Source organism: Neurospora tetraspora (assembly GCF_033439725.1).
Source record: "Neurospora tetraspora strain CBS 560.94 chromosome Unknown B0H65scaffold_2, whole genome shotgun sequence".
In the NCBI taxonomy this organism is placed as follows: domain Eukaryota; kingdom Fungi; phylum Ascomycota; class Sordariomycetes; order Sordariales; family Sordariaceae; genus Neurospora; species Neurospora tetraspora.
The window spans coordinates 1,438,592-1,458,453 of NW_026944384.1; the positions used below are offsets into that span (position 1 = coordinate 1,438,592).

Below are 19,862 nucleotides of genomic sequence, written 5' to 3' on the forward strand. Positions count from 1 at the left end.
TGACGATTCGGAGAGCGAGTTACACCACCTTGTACCACTTCATCCGTTCGTGCCTTCCCCATTGTGCAGTTGATTGTTGTCTTCTGACTTCTCGGGCGGTAATGCAAGCAGTCAATATGTCATCTATTTCCCAGGCAGAAAATGAGGCAACGCTCGAAATGGTCAAGCACATGCACAAGAAGTAACCAAGCAAGCAAGCATCAGTTAAGAAAACAAGCACCTCCTCCATTACATCAAGCATCGAGCTCGAGCTATATAAACTGTACAAGCTAAAACCAAGGAAAAAGAAAACTCGTTACTTCGTTTCATAAACATCATTTTTCATAACATCATCATGAAATCATCATCGTCATCACCGTCCCAACCAAGCCCATAACCATCCGTGTACTTGTATGCAGCCGTTGCCCCCATCCATCTATCCGTTGCCCGTTTCCAACAATGCTCTATACTATTTCATGCTCTTGTGTGACCGACCAGTCGGTTGTAGGACCTTTCTATGCTTCCCTTTTTCCATCTCTCTGAAGCGCTCAACACTTCAGCTTCCCTTATACCCCAAAACACTCTGACTGGTCATCAACGGGACATAGGCACTCCCGGTGCCAGTAGTCCCTCGACTATGACCACTAGCACTGCTCTCGATACTTCCGTGTCCATACTTGTAGCAGTGGTCCCTTTGATCATCCCTCCGCTCTTCCCTCCTTTCTCTCACCTCCCTCTCCCTTTGTCTTCTTCCTGCATCATCTTCACTCCTCCTCCCACGATGCAACACCGTCTCGGTCCCGGCCATAGAAGAAATCCCAGGGGTCCCGGTTCTAGAGGGCCCAGGAGTACCATTCCTCGAAAAACCTGGCGTCCCCGCCCTAACGATACCAAACAGCCCTTCTTTAAGTCTTGCTCCGAAGCCAAGGGAAGAGGAAGTGGCGCTGTTATGGTGATGAGGAGGAGGCAAGGTAGGCGGAGCGCAAGTAACCCCGCAATCAGCGTGGTGGTCGTGGTAAGGGATGCTAAAAGCTAGCATGTCCTCGTGGTCACGATCACCAGTTACAGCGGAGGTGGGGGCCGACTCAGCAGCGCCTGGTCTCGAGCGGGAGGAGTTGAGGGCGGCCATGACTGCTAGTGAGTCGTGCCCGTGGTGGCCGGAGTGTTGGCGTCTGTGACCACTGGAAGTGCCGGTGTGGTGGTGGTTATGCGAGTTGGCGCGCTTCAGGGGGAACGGGTTCGGGATTTGTGATTTGATCGAGTGAGAGTTGGAGCGCTTGGGCGGTTGGGGACGCGCCGGTTGAGGTTGAGGTTGAGGTTGAGGATGGTCGATGGATTCAATGGTGGAGGGAGTGCCGTAGGGCCCGTGGGCGAATTCCTTGCTGAGTTTCTCGAGGACCTGTTCCCTGGCCTTTTTGAGGGCGGCGGCCCGATCTTGCTCGGATTCCACGTGAGCGTCGAGATCGGCGAAGAGGGAGGGACCATCGGGGTTGGAGGAAGTGGAGTCGCGGAATAGGAGGGTACCGACGGCGCCGCCACGGGCGTTTTGTGGTCCGCTGATGCCGAGAAGGGGGCCGGTTTTGGAGGAGGGGTCGTAGACGGTTGGCGAGAGGACGGCGGGGAAGGGGTTGGCATTGAGTATGGGGGCGGTGATGTTGAGCCGGGCAGCCTGAGGAGTGTCCAAAGATGGACGAGGAGAGGGGCGGTGATCTTGCTTGGTCATCCGGGGAGGAGAGCGGGGAGGGGTGGGCGAGGAATAGCCTGGTGGTGGTGGGGGCAATGCTTTGTCTTTGTTGGACGCACCACCGGCAGATTGGGGAGGTGACGGTGGGAGTCGCTGGGTAATAAGTTGTGGTGGCGTGTAGGGAGCGTTCTTGGGTTGAGGAGGCTGAGGTAGGTCTTCATCATCGGCGCCGTTGACTTCAGACATGGTCTTGAGTTCTGGTAAGGTCGGAAGAGTCGTGACCTTGTCGTCCTCCGGGTACTCCCGGCGGTGATGACGATGGTGCTTGCCTTGGCGAGAGCGCGAAGGAGAACGAGAACTATGGCGGGAGCGCGAAGGTGAACGAGAACGGTGACGATCGCTAGACTCGTCACGACGGGAGTGCTTGGTCTTGCTTCGGCTGTGGCGTCCCTTATCCTTCTCCTTCTCACTGCTGCGGTGCCTGCGCTCATCGTCGCTGGCACGTTCACGGCGCTCGCGGTCCCGGCGACGCGACTCATCGGCATCCTCTCCCTCAGTGATGCTGTCATCTCCGCGATGGTGCTTCCCAGAGCTCTTCTTACGGAGACGCTGCTTCTTGATTCTCGTGCTGACAGACATGTTGGTGCCCATTTGCAGATCAGCAACATCGACTTCCTCCTCACCCTCTTCGTGAATCGTCGTAATCGTACCGCTTCCACGTTTGTTGGCTCCTCCACCATCGTGGATGACGGTATTAGTAGTCATACCACTCGCAACAGCAGCAGCCGTCACCCCCCTCGCCCACTCTTGCACTCCCACCTCCAGCGCATCCACCCCATCTTCCAAGCCACCTCCATTAAACAACACCGTCTCCAAATCCACATTCAACAACTCCCTCGTCATCGCCGTAGCAGCCAACGACTCCGTCAACAGCGTCTCACACCCATCCGTCGTGCTCGACAACCCGCTCACCTGCCTTCGCTGACCCTGCCTCATCACACTTCCGCTCTCAACACTCCCACTAATCGACCGCCTACACCAAACATCCCCCTTCTTTCCGCCCTTGGCCCTCCGCTCCGCCTCATCAAACAGTGGCTTGAGCGCCTCGTCCCACGTCCCTTCTCCGACAAGCAAGACCTCCTCAAACTGGAACTCCCTCACCGTCCTCATGTGCCTCTTCACGAGCCCGTTAACCTGGCTAGCGTTCATCGTCGCATTTCGCACCGACAAATACTTAAGACGAGGCATATTCATCTCTCTTCGTCTCGGCCTTTCAGGTAGCGGGCTCATGGAGTCTGTTAACTCGTTGAACAGTTTCTTTTGCTGCTTCTTCCCTCCAGCTGGCGCGAAAAGGGGATCTTCACCCAGCGCAATAGGGCACGGTCCTTTCCGGTGTCCATCCCAAGTGAAACTAAGCTTTTCCAATCGTGGAGCAAACCAGCGAATGAATTCATCCATGATCTTCAGGTGGTCCAGCCCGGGGGAGGTAGGGTGGTAGAAATCCCAGCTTTCAACGCTGATGTACAGCTTGCGGATCTGTCGCCAGCGACGCTCGGACGAGGGGGAGGAGCCGTAGCCGGAGCCAGGCGTGTGGCGGAGGTAGTTGAAGGCCGTGGGGTGGACGCCCGACAGCGAAAGCTTGGAAAGCTTGGTGAGCGGTGCCCGTTCCAGAGAGATGCGCAAGCTGATTAGTGCGTAGTCGACGCAGTCCCTGCGGTACCGCTCGTTGGGGTCCTGGCCGGGGGTTTTGATGGAGAGGTGCCGCATGTTGGGCAAATGGCGCATGGCGTGGATGAACGAGGGAACGTTGGAAGCCGCGTGGAATAAGGGCGGGTACTGCTCCATGAGGATCTGGCCCAGTTCGGAGTTTGTGAATTTCGGTCGGACCAGCGCCGCGGCCATGGAGGTGATTGGGTGGTAGAGGAAGGAGATCTCGCGGCCTGTTGTTGGGTGGATTAAAGGTGGGAGGAAGGTCGCGTCCGAATGGGGGAAGGAGAAGGTTAGGTGCTCGATGTGGTGGCCGATTCGACTGAGGGCGCAGATGCGCGTCTGCTTGGTAAAGGTGTTGGCTGTGAAGGTTAGGTGGGTTCGTAGGAAGAGCCGCCTAGTGAGGAGGGAGGAAAGCGTGGAGTTGGTGGCGCGGACGACGCAGAGGTCGCGCTTGTCGAGCAGGTCGAAGAGTCTCTCGCGGATGGTCTCGTCTTTCCACAGGCAGTAGAAGTCTGCTTGTGGGTTGGTATTAGGTGCCATGATTGCTTTTGCATGTCTTGGACGATGTGATGATGTTTTGGGGTATATGATGTGATGGTTGAGAGTTAAGTCTTCTGGTATCACACCTTTCCCATGGTATACAACTTGAAGTGAAAAGAAAAGAATATGATTTGATGAACGACAAGTAAGAAGAAGAAGGATAAGGTGGGTAGGGGAAGAGAGGCTTTGGGTATCTCAGATGCTGGTGGTGGTCCACCGGTGTAAGTCCTCTCTATCCGTTTTCGTCTTTGGCGACGATGGTTCTCTCAGAATCCAATGTCGTCAGAAGAGGTGAACGTCGTTTTCGGTTCTAAACCTTGTACAGCAGAAAGGGATATGAAGCCAACGAAAAGCGAGAGAAGAAACAAGAAGGACTTTCTGTTCCCCCAAGAAGAGTGGAGGAGGACTCGAACAAGCAGATATACCCCACTGGTGACACCTCATCACCGACCGACATACATGGACCTACCACTCGGTATGTCTCCCCCTTTGAACTACTGCATCCAGAACATGGCAGACCATAGGTTGTGTATACCTTCAGAAACGCATACTGAGCATATGCCAAGCATCAAAGGAAGGCAGACTGGTGTCTCGACTTGGATATCGTATGGCTGTCAGTGACTCATTTTCAGTTGCAATCAAAGTGCCGTCTCTCGTGCATTTGCAGATGGTTACAGATGATGGTTGCAAGAATTCTGGGGCGGCATCTCGGACGGCTGCACCATGCAATGTCGGTCGGGACAGGAACAAGTGGGTGGGAAAAAAACGGATGGGGACGGAATGTGAGAGGCTTCGAGAAAGACTTGAGACGACTGTGGCTTTGCAGTCTTTTGCTCCGTAGACTCCGTAGACTCCATTGCGAGCGCGACCTTTGGACCGGACTGGATCTCGACGATGGTCGTTGGTTGATGGTGAGGTGTGTCGTTGCTGGTTGGTCGTTGTCTTTCTCTCGAGCCGCGCCGAAGACTGTGAGTGGTCAGACCGGATTTTTAAATAAAGGTCGCGCCCCCCGCATGACACCAATGCAGCCTGTCTGACCTCTCGAGACTTCTCAGCCAGTCGACCTCACCAAGAAACGGGATGGTGCTGCAACCAGGGGCAACCGATTCGATCCAAAGGGGCCCGAAAAAGATGCGAAAGGTGTGGTGGCAGTCGGTGGTGGGGAAAAGAGAGGAAAGTTGAAACAATGAAACGAACGTCGATGGAGGATGCCGATGCGGTGACTGCCGTGGCCAAGAGGAGCTGGATGCTTAGCAGATGCTTAACGGGTTCAAAGTATCACGGTCGATCATGAAGATGGTGTGGAGGAAAGAAATTTGTGATTATTATCAATGAGGATGAAACGTTGCAGAGGCTACCTCTATGGTGCTCGCGTTTATTCGAGAAAAGAGCAATCAATATACATCACTATTGTGGTCGAACCTTCTCTTGTTAGCTACGCGATAGTCAGCCATCATCTCTTGTTTGGAAGAAGGTGCAAACTGTTATCGATAAGCACCCCTCATCAACCAATGACAGCTCCACATTTCCAAATCCAGACCACCGTCTCTCCCCTCCTTCCACATCCAAGCCGTCGATTGCGGGTCATTTTCCGTCCGGGCCAGACAACTGACGTGGATCGACAGGATCACATCGCGCCAGGGGTCGAATGGACTCATGACTTCGTTCCGCTCCGGCGCGTGTTTCGTGAAACGGGATGGTCCGGGACTGGACCCTTCTTGCGGCCCCGCTCCCTCCGCGGTTGTCCCTGGTCGTAGGGCAAGGGTTGTCAGGTACACGTTGGCGCCCAAAACGTTCACGATTAGGCACATGTCAGATTTTCATGATTGTTGTGTAGGGCTGTGGGTGGTGGCAGGTATAAAGAAGGGTATGGCACGCCTTGCTTTTAGCTGTAGGCATTCGAAAATGGAAAGAGCACAGAGGAAGAGACGTTACAAGGCAAAAGTGAGGCCGGTTGCTCGGATCGGGACTCGGACCGCCTCGGACATCTCTCCATGATGAGACTCTAGCACTCTAGCACTCTCCAGCTGGCTTGCTGAGTTGTCACCCCTACTATGGACCCAGGGGACCTGGGAGAGAAATGTCAAACGGCCAAGACATGTGTTAGCTAACTAACTGACAGCTGGAAGTGTCAAACCAAAGCGGTGATGGAAAGCTTGAAAATCTAGACAGCTCTTTCAGTGCGTTGGACTTTGGTGGTTTCATCTATGGGGAGAGTGCAAGTTCACCGACGGCTGCGCCGGCAGACAAGGTGGGCGGGCGGAGTGTCTTTATATATACAGTTCATCAAAGCCAGGCTGCTAGGAGGATGAGGAATTCGGGAGCACGGAACTCAGCCGCGTTTCCACACACACCTCGGTCTCACCTCCCGTGCTCGCGACACTGATATCGCCGTATCGGGAAGGTACGAACATTCTTTCGATATTTCTTCCAGTGACTCACACACGATAATGACTTGGAGAAACTCTTGATAGAACCTCTCGCTTCATGAGCTGCCGTGTACATGAGTTATTCCGATCTATTTTTGCTGGATACCAATGCGCTTGTAACAGTATCTCCAAACGCTGATGACAAGATTGTACACTGATGGCTGTGCTGTACGAGCAAGGAAGTGAAGTTATCGGGTTTACGTATGGCCTGCCGAAGCCACGAGAAAACCCGACTCCTCGTAACCTAGGAGGTGAAACAAGATCACCGCGTCCAAGCTACTCCACGGTGCTCGACTCTGACCAAACCATCATGAAAATCTGGATGATTCTGGGCCTCGTAGGATGAGACAAGATCACCGCATCCAAGAAACACCACGTGCCTGTTCAGTGATGTCCCCTTGCCCACTGCTTCCCACCTCTACCCCTCCGGCCGCCGCCATATCCACCGCGACCACCACCACCACCACGTCCGCCCCCGCCGCCGCCGCCATTCTTAAAAGAATCGCCTCCCCTGCCATGGTTGTAGCTCTGGAACTCCCTCAGTCTTCCAGGCGGCGGACCAGGCGGAAGCGGCGGGTTGAAGGAACCACCACCACCTCCTCCATTCTTGCCTCGTCCGCCACGGTTACCACCACCAGCGCCACCAAAGTTAATCTTCCCTTGCGCTGGTCCACCCTGATTCTTCTGCACCGGCGGCCTAATAAACCCCTCATCTTCCTCATCCTCGTCATCGTCCTCAAAGAAGACATGTCTCTGCGGCGCAATACCATGTCCGAAATCTGGTCTGCCGCCGTTGCTGTTTGCATCCCAGTCCGCATAAGGATCCTCCTCGTTGTACGCCGCCAAAACCGAGCCCTTGGGCATCGGTTTCAGCGCAATGGCAATCTTTTCGGATTCCGGATCGACGTAAAGCTGCTCGACGTTGCTCTTGCTCCACGTCTCCCACACCGTAATCGTTTCCGGGCGCGCCATGTTCATGCCGCAGTCGGCGCCGTAGTGGCCCGCGTTGCCGCAGCAGTAGCAGTAGATGGGTAGCGCTTTGACCTTGGAGGAAGTGAGAGGGTCGGGCTTGAAGGTGCGCCAGAGCTCGACGCAGGTCTCTTCGAGGTGTCCGTCGCGAGAGCCGCAGATGGCGCACTCCATCTGGTCGCGCGGGAGGGCGAGCTTCTCGGTGCAGGACTCGGCTTCGTGCCCGAGCTGGCGGCATTTGGTGCAGCGGCGACGGGTCGGGCAGGCGTAGGATGGGTGCTCGGCGACGGCGTTGCACCAACGGCAGGTGAGGAGGGGGCATTGCGAGGAGTCGTGCGAGTAGGAGGCGCATTCGATGCAGAAGAGCTGGTTGTGTTCAAGACCGCAGAAGTATTTGTGGCGGATGTGGAGGTCGACGTCTTCGTTTCTGGGCGTTGTGGGTTGTGATAGTTGTTGCTCCTCGTTTCTGGCTGCCACTTGTGGGCGCTCGCTCGGTTCATCGGCAGCTTCTGTCTCTTCGTATTTTGGTGGCTCCTCTGCCTCATCTAAAGCTGGCCTTGGACTGGCTGCCATGATACCACGGTAAACGGCTTCAACATCCTCGTTGTTCTCGAGGAAGAAATTCCGAGCAACGTCCTTCCCAACGGGAGTTTTGTTCTTTGTCACAATCTGTTTGAACCAGGTACACCAGGACGTCCAGATAACGCCCAGGAGCTCCGGGGTATCGGCGGTCAGAAGGTCTCGATTCAGGTTGATGAAATCCTGAGACCACTGAAGGAATCTGGTCTTCCAAAGGTCTTTGTCCCTCTTCAACTCATCCAAGTCCGACTTGGGGACCAACGGTGGCATTGTCAGATTCTCGAATCTGGTACGTTGGAGAGTGAATTGGGTCCAGTTTGTCTTCTTTGGCTCTTTATTTTTAGCCCGTGTCTTTGGTCCCTCAGGCTCGCCGTTGAGTGCTTCAGAGATTATCTGTCCGAGGCTTTCTCTGGACAGCTTTTGCGCTGAAGCCAGCTTGGATCCCGCAGCCACCTGATCTATAGAGCAGCCTTTCTGGTCCGCGTGGTCCTGCAGCCACTGCACCCAAGCCCTGTACAAGAGATCGGGATTGTTCATCTTGTTGACCTGAGCCTCGTCCATCTTTGTCTCGGGCCACCGGATATTGTGCCTGATAAGAGTCTCACAGAAATCCACAAAACGCATCTGCCACGACTCTGGGTATCTCGGTCGTGACCTGAAATCGAAGGGCTGATGGGGAGGAAGGGCGAGCCAGCCATCCAGGACCTTTTGGTCCGTCGGCGATGAACTCTTTGAACGCTTTCCGCCTTTGGTCTTCTTGACAGGCGATGCCGACGCCGTCTCTGGTGTGGGCTCTGGGTCGGCTTCCTTCTTTTGCGACTTTTTGCGCAGGCTTGATGTACTCAGTGATATGAAGGATGTCCGCAGGCCGTTGCTAACGCCGCGGTTCCAACCACCATGCGCTGGCGTACTCTCAGCCTCGTTGTCCTTGGTCGACGCCGCTTCAGATCCAGAAGGAGAATCTCCTATCTCACCCTCCTCGAACTCATCAGCCGGCGTGTTGGAGGCAGCCTCGGGATTTTCCACCCGGGCCTTTTTGACACCCGAGGCATCCGATTCATCATCGGCAGGCCTTTTGCGGCTGGACGGCGAACCCGGAGCGCTCATTCTGGGTTGGGGGATCGATATATGATGTTTGAAACTAGAGACAGAGTGAGTGTCTGGGTAAGTCAAAGTGAAGTGGCCGAACACTGCAAATGCCAGTGTTGAAATTTTAGTGGGGCAACAGCGCCACAAAAGCAAATTCCTAGACCAAGAATGGCCGGATTCGACCCCTGGTTTCCATGGTTGTTAGCTTGGTTCCCAGTGATGAGATCAAGGCCAAAGCTCGATATACAATCGATATTCAAGGATCAAAGTGAAGGACGGAATGCGCGATGGTGTTTGTTGAATGGCGCAGAGGGTCTGAGACAAGACGCCTCAAAGTCTTGGGTGGCTCACCTTGTCATTCAAAAGCTGAGCGCTCGTAGATGATGAGCTGAAGTTGAAATGACTATTCGTCGCTCGGTAAAATCTAATGCCCGCCAATGAACGTTCTAGCCCAAACGCTCATTGCAAGGTAGTCGAATCCATTAATGACTGAAGATAGGGCGGCAGATAGTGCTTAAGGCCTGTTCGGTTTCGAGCCCACTCCGGTTTCAAAAAAAGGGCTGAAAAGCTTGGCGCTTAGAACAGTAGTCTTCCGCGTGATCACGTGGTCTATCGCGCCAATGTCTGGGTCCATAAATAGTGGGTCTTTGTTTACTCTCTCTAACTCTTCTTTCAATAACCAGCATTTGTTGTTTACCGTCTTCTTTGCCCATCTATTTTCCACACAATCAGCAATTCCCAGCACGCCCGATATACAGAGACTCCCCTCTGGTAGTGAGCGTTGCCAGTGATGCGGTAGAGGTTGGGAAGCGAGGGGAGGTCGGCGGTGGAGGCTGGGTTTAACCAGGTTGGATTGAGGAAGAATTAAGAGAATGGGAATTTGGAGAGCCGGAGGCATGGGGATATGAAGCGGAGAGAGGATATTGAATGGTAAAGGAAAACGATGAAAATGATGCCATTTTCACTCATGCCAACATCAAGGGTCATGCACAATGCCTTGTGCAGCGCCTTGCGATCGGCTGCCGTGTGATGAACGTTGTACCCGTCGTCTTACATGTGGCCACCAGTGTCCAAGTCTGTGTGGGGAAGAGTGTCCGCAGGATTATTGCCAGGTGTGCTGCTCCCGCAAAGACGACCGGGTCGACCTACTGGAATTCAAGACTTGCGAAGAGATCGATCTTAATGAAACCCCCATTATAGTTTTAGGCTACGGTCATTTCTTCACTACCGAGACCTTAGACGGCTTAGTAGGAATACATAAGGTCTACACTACTAGCAAGACAGGCCGTTACAATAGATTGAAAGACCTATAGTCACAACCAAAATATAAAAGAAACTAAAAGAAAAAATACACCATACTAAGAATATTATAAAGATTATAGAAGGATACAATAAACTTTTTTATTTTCTACCCTTTAAACGGAGTAATAAATTCTCATTAAAGAAAATAATAAGGCTTCAACAAATTAGCATCAAAACATTCCTTACGACTATTACTTCCTATCCAAATTCGACTTTCTTATCTCAAGGAAACACAAAAGCGCAATCTTATTTACAGCCAATCTTCGTCTCTTATAATTAATATAGACTATACCTAATACTAAAATTAATATAACTAGGCTAAAAGCGTAAACGTATAGAAAAGGTAGGAAGTAATACTTTTACAACCTTTAAATTAGATTTATTTACTAATAACGTATAACTAAAATCCAATATACAACCGCAATAAGATAGCAATCGCAACGGACTAAGGTACTTATAAATTAACAAGCTACTTAACAATACTATTAATAACTTTAATATCCGCCTCCTCCAAAAGTTTTTACGCCTTTGTAATTCTCTCCCTCAATTTCGCAATCGTTATTTCCCTTATTCTCCTATAATTAAAACTCTTACTCCTAGAAACAGGCAAGTATATATTTAATATTCGTTTATAATATTTTAAATTTAAAATACAAAGGGTTTTATATTACCGATAAAGCGGGCGTTAGGGTATTCGGCGTCTACGGAGAGGCTTTAGGAAAATTTATATTATTTAGCAAGATCAAAAATATAAATAAGGGTATTAAAGCCCTTTAAGAAAGTCGAAAGGACGAACTCGGAGAATTAAATAAATATAATAATTATATTACAAAATTAACCTATAATTAATAATTACAAATAATACCTTTTTAGGTATAACTAATTAGGATACTATTAATCCCGACCGCTAAATTTTAATAAGTAGTAGTTACGTAGCTACGCGCTCTATACGTTCCAAACCCTTATATTAAACCTAGCTAGCGTACACTTCCTTTCCTCCCTCTTTATACAATTATATAATTCTTTACCTATATTTAACGTTAAATTGCCCTATAAACCCCTAATTATAATAATAGCGCGCCGATTAATTGTAAATTTTTTTTCTATTTAATTGAAACTTATTTATTTCTATACTACAATTATTTTTTAAAGTACCTTTCTTTCTATTTTCTTCTCCCTTCTATAATTAGAATAATAAAATTAACTACCTATTCTATCGCTTTTCTTCCCCTACTATATAATTTTTATAATTTACTAATAACTTTATTATAAATTACTATAATAAATATATAGAATTAATCTAAATCTCTTACCAAGGTTCTAATATTTATATTTTCATCTTCGCCGAAAAGAAAAAGAATTTTCTTAATCCTCTAATAAAATAGTGTAATAATATTTAATAATTTTACAAACTCTTTTAAAATCTCTTTAAACCCGCCGGATATATTATTTTACTTATTCTAAACAATTTAACTAAAACTACCTTCCTCCCATCATTTTAAAAAGCTTACCCTAAGTACTTCCTCGCCCCAGCCGGAAAGTTTATTATACTATAATTAGCGTGCATATAGCCAAAGTAGGACGTAGAAAAACGATTCGAAATTATAATAATATATATAACCAATATTACATAATATTTCAATCGCTATAAACTAAATTATACTAATTATTTATTATACTCCGTTCGGTTCGCTATCTCGTTCTTTAACTATATTAAAATCGATTAATATACTTTTAAAATTATTTACTATTTCATTTTCGGAGTCTATAATAATATTATTATTTAAAAAAATATTATAGTAGAAAATATTATTAATAATATAGAGAGATCGGTACGTTTTAATTATATTTCGTATCGATTCTAATAGTTACTTAATCGCTATAAATTTACTAATAGTATACCCAACTAATAAAATAACGAGGCAAAAATAGATTCTATCTTCCTACAGGTTCTCGCTAAGCGTAGGTAAAGTCGCCTTAATCTTATTTATTAACGACGACAATTATATACTCGGTTTGGTCTTGCTTATCGACGACGGCGGCGGGATGCTCAGCTTTTTAAAGATACTTTAGAAATCGGATCGCTATTTTTTATTAAATCCAGATATAATATTAATAATAGCGTCAGATAGCGACTTACGCTTATATCCTGATATATTAATAATTATTATAATCGATAAAAGGCCGTTAAAGCGATTAATTTCGTTCCAAAACTTATAAGCCGCTAAAAATTACAATCCCTTCTATATTTCTACAATAATAATAATTCAATAATATACTACTATTATAACTACCCCTTTAACGTCCTTTTTCTTTATTTACATTAAGTGTTCTACTTCTAATATCCGTTTACCTAATACCTAAACGAATTTAATAATTTCATTATTATAGATTATAAAATAAATAATTCCGCAATATATAATAATATTCTATTTAATTATTACTGTATATAATTTGAATTTTTTTTCTTTACTGTTTATATTATTTAACGTAACGTAACATTAATCTCCTCCCTCGACACTTCGCTCAATAAAAGTATTCAACCCTATCGTACTAAAATCTATTATAAAATAGCCGACTAAAGCGCACGCAAACTCCTCTGGCTTATTATAAATATCGAAAGGCTTTAAACTATACGCCTTAACCCAATCGAAAATTTAAAACTCTATTTAAAAAGTATAAAAAAAGAAGGTATAAACGAATTGACAGGTCGGCTAATTATTAAAAACACTCCGTAGATAGCGGGTAAATTACAAAAAATCCGCTTTAAACCTACATCGATCGTATAACTTCTTTAGCTCCTCAATAACGAGAATATCCTTAAATTTATAAATATCGCTCACTTCCGTAATTAACGGTTGAAAAAAAATGAATTTAAACTTTCCCTTCTTTAAATTAATAAATAAATATAATAATATAGAATTTATTCGGGGTATTAATTAAAAAACGTTTTCCTAAAGAGCGAAGCTAATTTAAAATTAATATTTTAATAAAAATATTTAAAAAAAAAAATCTGTTCATTTATTTCTATTATACGCTATTAGAATCTCATCCAATATCGCTTTATATTTATTAGGCTAACTCTCAGAATTAAAGAATTTATCTAAAAAACCCTCCACCTTACAAAAAATACAATCTCTAATCTCCAAAAATAATTCCCTTTCTACAATCTAATACTTTATACTATTAACAAACTAAATTAAATTAATTTTAATAAACATTCTTCTAAACGTAAGTAGGACGGTAGGACGAAGAGGGGAAATACCGGGAATATAGGGAATTAAAGTATTAAAAAGGCTAAAAATGGTAGCCTAAATAATATTATTATTAGAATTATTAACAATATAACGGACAAAAGGGCGAAATAAATCGAAGTTTACTATCTTCCCGCCTAGAATATCCTATTATAAGCCGAATAATCTAATTACTATATTACCATTTCTATTAAGAAAACAAATAATACATATTACAAGAAATCTAATAAGCGCTAGTAAAAAGGATATAATAGATTCCCGGTATATATTATCAACTTTATTAGAATCGCGCAATTTATTTCAAACGTAATCAAATATATTACCGAATAAATATTCTATAATAACTTTTTTCTATTCTTCTAAAAGAATTATTTTAAGAGAGGGCGTATTAAGAATTACTAATTATATAGAAAATAAATAGGTAAAGAAGATAGTAAATAAATACAAATTGTTATAAACAATTACAAAATAAGTAAATAAAGACCTATACCTAGATAAAGGGTATGGCGGATTACGTAATTGCGCGAAAGAATCCCGGCTACAATAAAACTCTATTCTAAGCGCTAAACTTTTAGGCCCGTTTTTTAAACTTGGAATAGGCTCAGCCGACCTTCTAGGAAGCAGGCTAATACAGGCAGATTACGGCAGGAAGATATAGGAAGTAAATTAAGGCAGACAAGTGAAAAGTTGGGCACGTGCATACTCTAAGTGGAGTTGCAGGCTGCCGGCTTCGGATCCTTAGAGTTGTAGTTAGCTCGTCGAACGCCGCCCACTCTGTAGGCATCTCCCTGTTTCGCAGCTCTAACCAGCTTCCCCATATGCAGCTAGCCTTTTTATCAGTCCGGACCGACAAAAAGGCTTGGCACCCTTGTTGCTAAATTCTTTGCTTCACTCTTTTCGCTTCGGAAGCTGATAGTCCGTTTATTAAAGTGTCGGGTGCTCCATAAGGTATTGAATATTCCCCTTCTAACTCGTTTCATACGTAGACACAAGAGAAAAGTTGGGACAGGTTCCCGTTCCGGGCTGAGAAATAGCGTTTGCTCGTTCTTTTCTCGCATCTCTTTAATCAATCAATCCTTCGAGAGGTGCGGAAATGTAGCCGATAGTAATTGTGGGGAGCTATATTTCTAGATATAGCGGTCAGAACCCTAACCCAAAGGATGTTACCCCACAAAACAAGCATGCCGGGCTTGATAACTATACTTCTATATCTTAAACATTGATAGGGCCTGCAAGTGAGAAAAGCTAGCAGCCAAAGAAGGGGATGGGGTTAGAGTAGCTAAGGATTTAGTATGTTTAGCCCCAGAATAATTTATCCCAACATAAATGGTAATATTACATATTAGGAGGATACCACTTCGACGTTCATCAAAAGAAGGGGAGGCACGCCGTATGAGCACCCTTACAGTGGCCCAGTCCAGACCCAGTTCTCGAGAGGTTTTTATCTTGTGATTTTAGTATAGACCTGGAATCAACATGTTAAGCTTGTCTCTCGTGACTTCGTAGCTCGTAACAGGCTTTATCTAAATGTGAATTTCTAGGTATGGAACTAATGTATCAAAGTTGTAGCCTGTGCATTAACTGCTACATATTTCTAGCCTGCCCTAAACTTTGTTTCCTTCTTCCCTTCTACAACTAGAATAACAAAATCAACCACCCTTTCTATCACCTTTCTAATCTCTACGGCTTGCCGATGACCTCATCGTAAGCTGCTATGATAGGCTCGTAGAGATGGTCCTCGTCTCCTGGGGTCCTCCGGAAGATTGCTAGCGTCTTTTCCTGCTTCGTGAAGCGTGAGTATACCCTAATTCAGTGTTCTTTCACTTACTAACATCCGTTTCCTAGGCGATGCTTTCCGTGCTACCGCCTCCTGCGAGTAAACCCGCAAGGCTCGTATCTGCGATCTCCCCCCTGACCTGGCACCCTTCGGAACTAGGCTGTAGGACAGCTTTGCGTCCTGGGAGTTAGCCGAGTTTGATGACTGCGACGCAGAGGAGACGGCCGCCCGGAAGCAGGCTCTCATTACTGCCGCTGCCGACCTTTGGGAGGCGTATTCCGAATACCACATTGAGCACAATGATCTTTCGGACAATCCTACGCCCAAGGCTGTCCTGATTTGGACTACCGGCAAGCTTACCACTGAGGGTTGGCGCGTCCTTGCGCACCTTGCCCGCTTGGACAAGGCGGCCTTGATGCCCTCATTCGGCCCCGCTGCTGACGATGCTCCCGGTACTCCCGACGCCCCTGATGCCCCCGCCCCGGTTTCGGGCGTTGCCGACATTAATACCCTCATTTTCCGTAACCTCCTCGCTGCTCGCCTTGCTGGTATCGAGAATCAGATTGGCGAGATGAATACTACCATCACCTCCTTTTCCCAGGATCAGGCAGCGTTCTTCACGAACGTGGTTGCGTTTATTCGGGACTTGACCTTAGATGTTAAGAAGGAGATGTCTGAGATGGCCGCTGCCCTCCGTGTCCTGCAGGGCAAAGTAGAGGCGCTTTCCGAGGCTCAGGCGGAGGCTACTGATACGTCTATGGCGGAGGCTGCTGATTCCACTGGTGAGATTTGACCTGAGTTTGCGTTTCGATAGGCGCTATGGTAGCGCGCAGGGGTGAAGCCTCTGAGGAGCGGGTTCGATTCCTGTATCGAAGATAAGCGACTTGGGTTTTGGTAATGATTAGGAGAGTATTATACCTAGGCAAGTCTCTGGCTGGCCCGGGCTCGTATTTGCCTTTTCTATGAGCCGTGGTTGGGAAAGGCGAATGATTTGGGTTCAATTAGAAATTAATAGTGGTGGGAATGGGGATACTGCCCTACGATAGCTAGTCTCGTCAATATCACGCCTCTAACTTTCTCGCTTTTATTCCTGCAATGCGCTCTCCATCTCTACTCAGCTTCTTTCTAATGAATCCGCTTGCGTTCCCCCAGTCGGCCTCTTCTTATTGCCTGGTTCGGCGGAGTCGGGATATTGCCGTTGCTGACAGTAGGAGTGGTGACAGGTGCCGTGGCAGTCAAGGGAGAAGTGTTGGTGCGCAGTGCGCGTCATTGAAGTCCAAAATGTTGACGCCAGTGGAAACGAGTTCGCGAACAGTCGGAACACCTTCGACAACGGTAACGCGGCGCTTCTTGGTCTCGTCCTGGAAGAGCTCGTCAAGGAATGGGGCATAGCCGGCGTCATGCGAGATGCCGAGAAGAAGCTGCTTGCAGTTATAGTTGCGCAAATTCCATTTCGCCGTTTCTGCTCCGGGTCAGTATCCACCGAGTGAGACATTGGGACCGGCCGACCTACCTTTAATCTTGTTATCCGCGCGCTCCTTTCCGTGGCCAACATCGATAAAGTCAAAGGTTGCCTTTCCTTGAGTAAAGCCAATGGTGAACTCCTTCAGGGTCTCTTCAGCAACATTGCAGGAATGCCAGTCTGACTAACCAACCCTCTTACCAGCCAAGTTTTTGGCTGGTCCGGCGGACTCTCGTCTTGCGAAACAGGGCTTGCAAAAACCGACGGCTCAACATGATATATACGATGGACCAGGAAGGGTGAACAAGGACACTTGGCTTTGGTTCAGCGGAAAGAATAGGATTGTTCGATATCATTTAAACAGTTTGTTCCTGACCATTGTTCCTTCCACAATCCTAGAGACATATAGATGACAGCGCCTTCCTGCGCTGACGCCGAGATTATCAAGAGACGGGCGCCTTCCTGTCATGCTGTTATCCGACTCTTATTTCGACCTTCCTCTCAACACAAAATTTCTCACCAAGATGACCGAGAGGCGGGACAAGAAACGCCAAAGATAGTCAAGCAACGGGCTAATAAAAAGGTTTGTAACTGGAGACCGACCATTGATGCCGCCAAAACTTATTGAGGGCACTCGAATTAAGGTCACGAGTTGGGCCAATTACCCGCCCGAACTGTCCCCTTCCGGCCATCCTACCTCCTACCACCCCCATCCTCCCTCCTCGCGAATGCGCATCGTCTGCACTTATCAGATACGAATGCAAATAATGGTCAGTGACCTCCCTCTTTGCCAAAGGTGCTTTAAGGTTCCCCGGCGCCTGTGCTTGTTTCCGAAACAGACGAATAGTAGGTATTCATAGAAGTAGAGTGGGGGCGGACCAATAAGGTATGTCCGGCACTGACGGTGCTAACTGATCCGTAAAACGCGGGAAGACCATCAAAGCCGCCGTAGGCAGTTGCAGAAGCAGCGACATTGGCGGGGGGCTCGATACTCCTGGTTGGGAAGAGGTCTTCATGGCTGTGCCGCCGGCATAAGGGAGGGAGGAGCGGGAGGTACCGGTTCCGGCTGTGGGGTTTGGCAATAAGCGATCGGCGCCAGTACTAGTAGTAGGTAGGGACGTAGTACCGGAGAAGGAAAAGCTAGGGGACTGGGATTCGGTTGTAGTAGGAGTTCCGTAGCTATAATAGGCACTACTATAAGGTGCCGGGCAATAGACGAGGCTCGAATTGCTATATCCCCCGTAAAATTCTAGAGCTAAATCTATATATATATACTACTATAAGGAATAGTTTTTCTAAAATTCTAACTAAGAATTATACCTATAATTTTATAAACTATAATATATACCGGCGGGTACCCCGCTACTGCATAATTAATAATTTAATTATTTATATTAATAATAGTAGAATCGCCGTAGGGGTTAGGAGCCGACGCGTAAATAATTATAATAGGAAAGTACTATTTATAATTAGTCAGTAGCGGAGCTTAATAGTAATTATAAATATAATTACGATAGTATTAGGCTAGGAGAGAATTTTCTATAGAACCGGGGAGGCCGCTAATATTAATAGCCATAGGGTATTAACTATAGGAAATAATAATTCCGTTAGCATATCGGGTATTATTAATAGAATAATTAATAGTAGAAATAATATTAAGTTTAAAGAGGATATTATAAGACGAAACCTATAATATAACTTAAGGGTTAATAATAATAATATAAATAGATCGGAAGAAGTAATAATAATTTATATTCACCTGGAGGAAGAAATATAACTCTACCTTTATATTTTTATAGTTCGTATAGGGTTAGCCTTAACCCAAATTACTATTATATTTAATTTTACATCTACGGTAACGCTCGTATTAATAATTATTAACTTTAATTGAAAAATGAAATTAATAAAATTATTAATTAGAAATAACCTATAGTAATAAGAATCTTCTTCTTCTTTTAAGACTACGATTCTATATTTATTATTAATAAAGACTTTTAATTAATTATAATAAGAATTCTAATATTAAATATAATAAATATTAAACCTATTATCCGTCAAAAATATAACCATAATAGGAATAAGTAGAATAATAATTCGAAGAAGATTAATTCTTACGTTATTTAATAGAATACGGACCATTATAATAAATAAATTTATTTAATTAAATAATTTTCGAACAAAGGGTTTAGACATATAAAATTACCAAAAAACGAGAGATTACCGTACTTTAAATAAAAAATAAATAAAAATTAATCAATTAGGTTCTTCAACTATTATGAAGGGGTAGTAACCTATAAATTTTAATAATTAAAGAAAAAAGCGGATATAGAAAAAAGAGAAGAGGTTTTATAGGAAATATTATATTACTATAACTCTTTAATCTTACTTAATTTATTTCAATATTAGGATAAATTAATAAGCTCCCGGCCTCCTTATTCAGATTATTTAAATTTAATTACGAGCATTTTATTTATTTGTAATTAAGTTATTATATATTCTAATTACTAAACTAAAATAATTAAAATACTTTATTCATATAGAAAAATAGTAAACAATTTTTATATAGTACGATTTTGTTAGGGATTAATTAATTTCTTATAGCAGCTTCTAAAAGATTGTATTGTATTGCATATATTATTAAAAGAGGGTATTTATAAATTATATGAAAAAAAACATTCTCTCTAATTTACGCCTAATAATTTAATTAGATTATAATTTAGCGTATTTTATTTATTTAAATAGACGTTTTACCCGTTTTTTGCAATAGAAATAATAATATTATTATTCTTTATCCGATTTAGATAGAGGTAACGTATAATTTTATACCTAGTATTAACTATTATCTTCTCTATTTTTTAATTAAAAATAAATTAAAAATATAGTAGGAATAAAAAAAAGGTATAAAATTAAGTATAGTATACGTACGAAAGCTTCAAATATATATACCTTTAATCGCAACCCAACTAGTAAATTACAAAAACCTTTATAAAGAGAAGTACTTTCAAAACTAAAATAAAGAATTAGCAAAGATACATAAGAAAGAAGAGAAATTAAAGCAATATATATATATTAAAACAGCGGGAAAAAT

General features: G+C 45.2%; 2 protein-coding genes and 1 non-coding gene across 3 annotated transcripts; 1 reads left to right on the forward strand and 2 right to left on the reverse strand.

The window, feature by feature from the left end:
* Positions 1-234: 234 nt before the first annotated feature.
* B0H65DRAFT_96306 (uncharacterized protein) lies at positions 235-4,054 on the reverse strand. The gene has a single exon (XM_062831618.1). It carries the CDS (start codon positions 3,911-3,913, stop codon positions 536-538), a length of 3,378 nt encoding a protein of 1,125 aa, XP_062683989.1. The 5' UTR covers positions 3,914-4,054; the 3' UTR covers positions 235-535.
* A 2,377-nt stretch (positions 4,055-6,431) lies between these two features.
* Positions 6,432-8,997, reverse strand: B0H65DRAFT_420470 (uncharacterized protein; the record flags this gene model as incomplete). Its single annotated transcript, XM_062824279.1, has 2 exons — positions 6,432-6,496; positions 6,759-8,997. 2 exons carry the CDS (start codon positions 8,995-8,997, stop codon positions 6,432-6,434), a joined length of 2,304 nt encoding a protein of 767 aa, XP_062683990.1.
* Positions 8,998-16,117: 7,120 nt separating this feature from the next.
* On the forward strand, positions 16,118-16,188 carry B0H65DRAFT_t85. The gene has a single exon. It is a non-coding gene; the product is annotated as a tRNA-Phe (tRNA).
* The last annotated feature ends 3,674 nt before the right edge of the window (positions 16,189-19,862 follow it).

What these genes read in the sequence shown, in the direction of transcription:
- B0H65DRAFT_96306 (XM_062831618.1), bottom strand. Translation starts at nt 3,913, where the DNA reads ATGGCACCTAATACCAACCCACAAGCAGACTTCTACTGCCTGTGGAAA.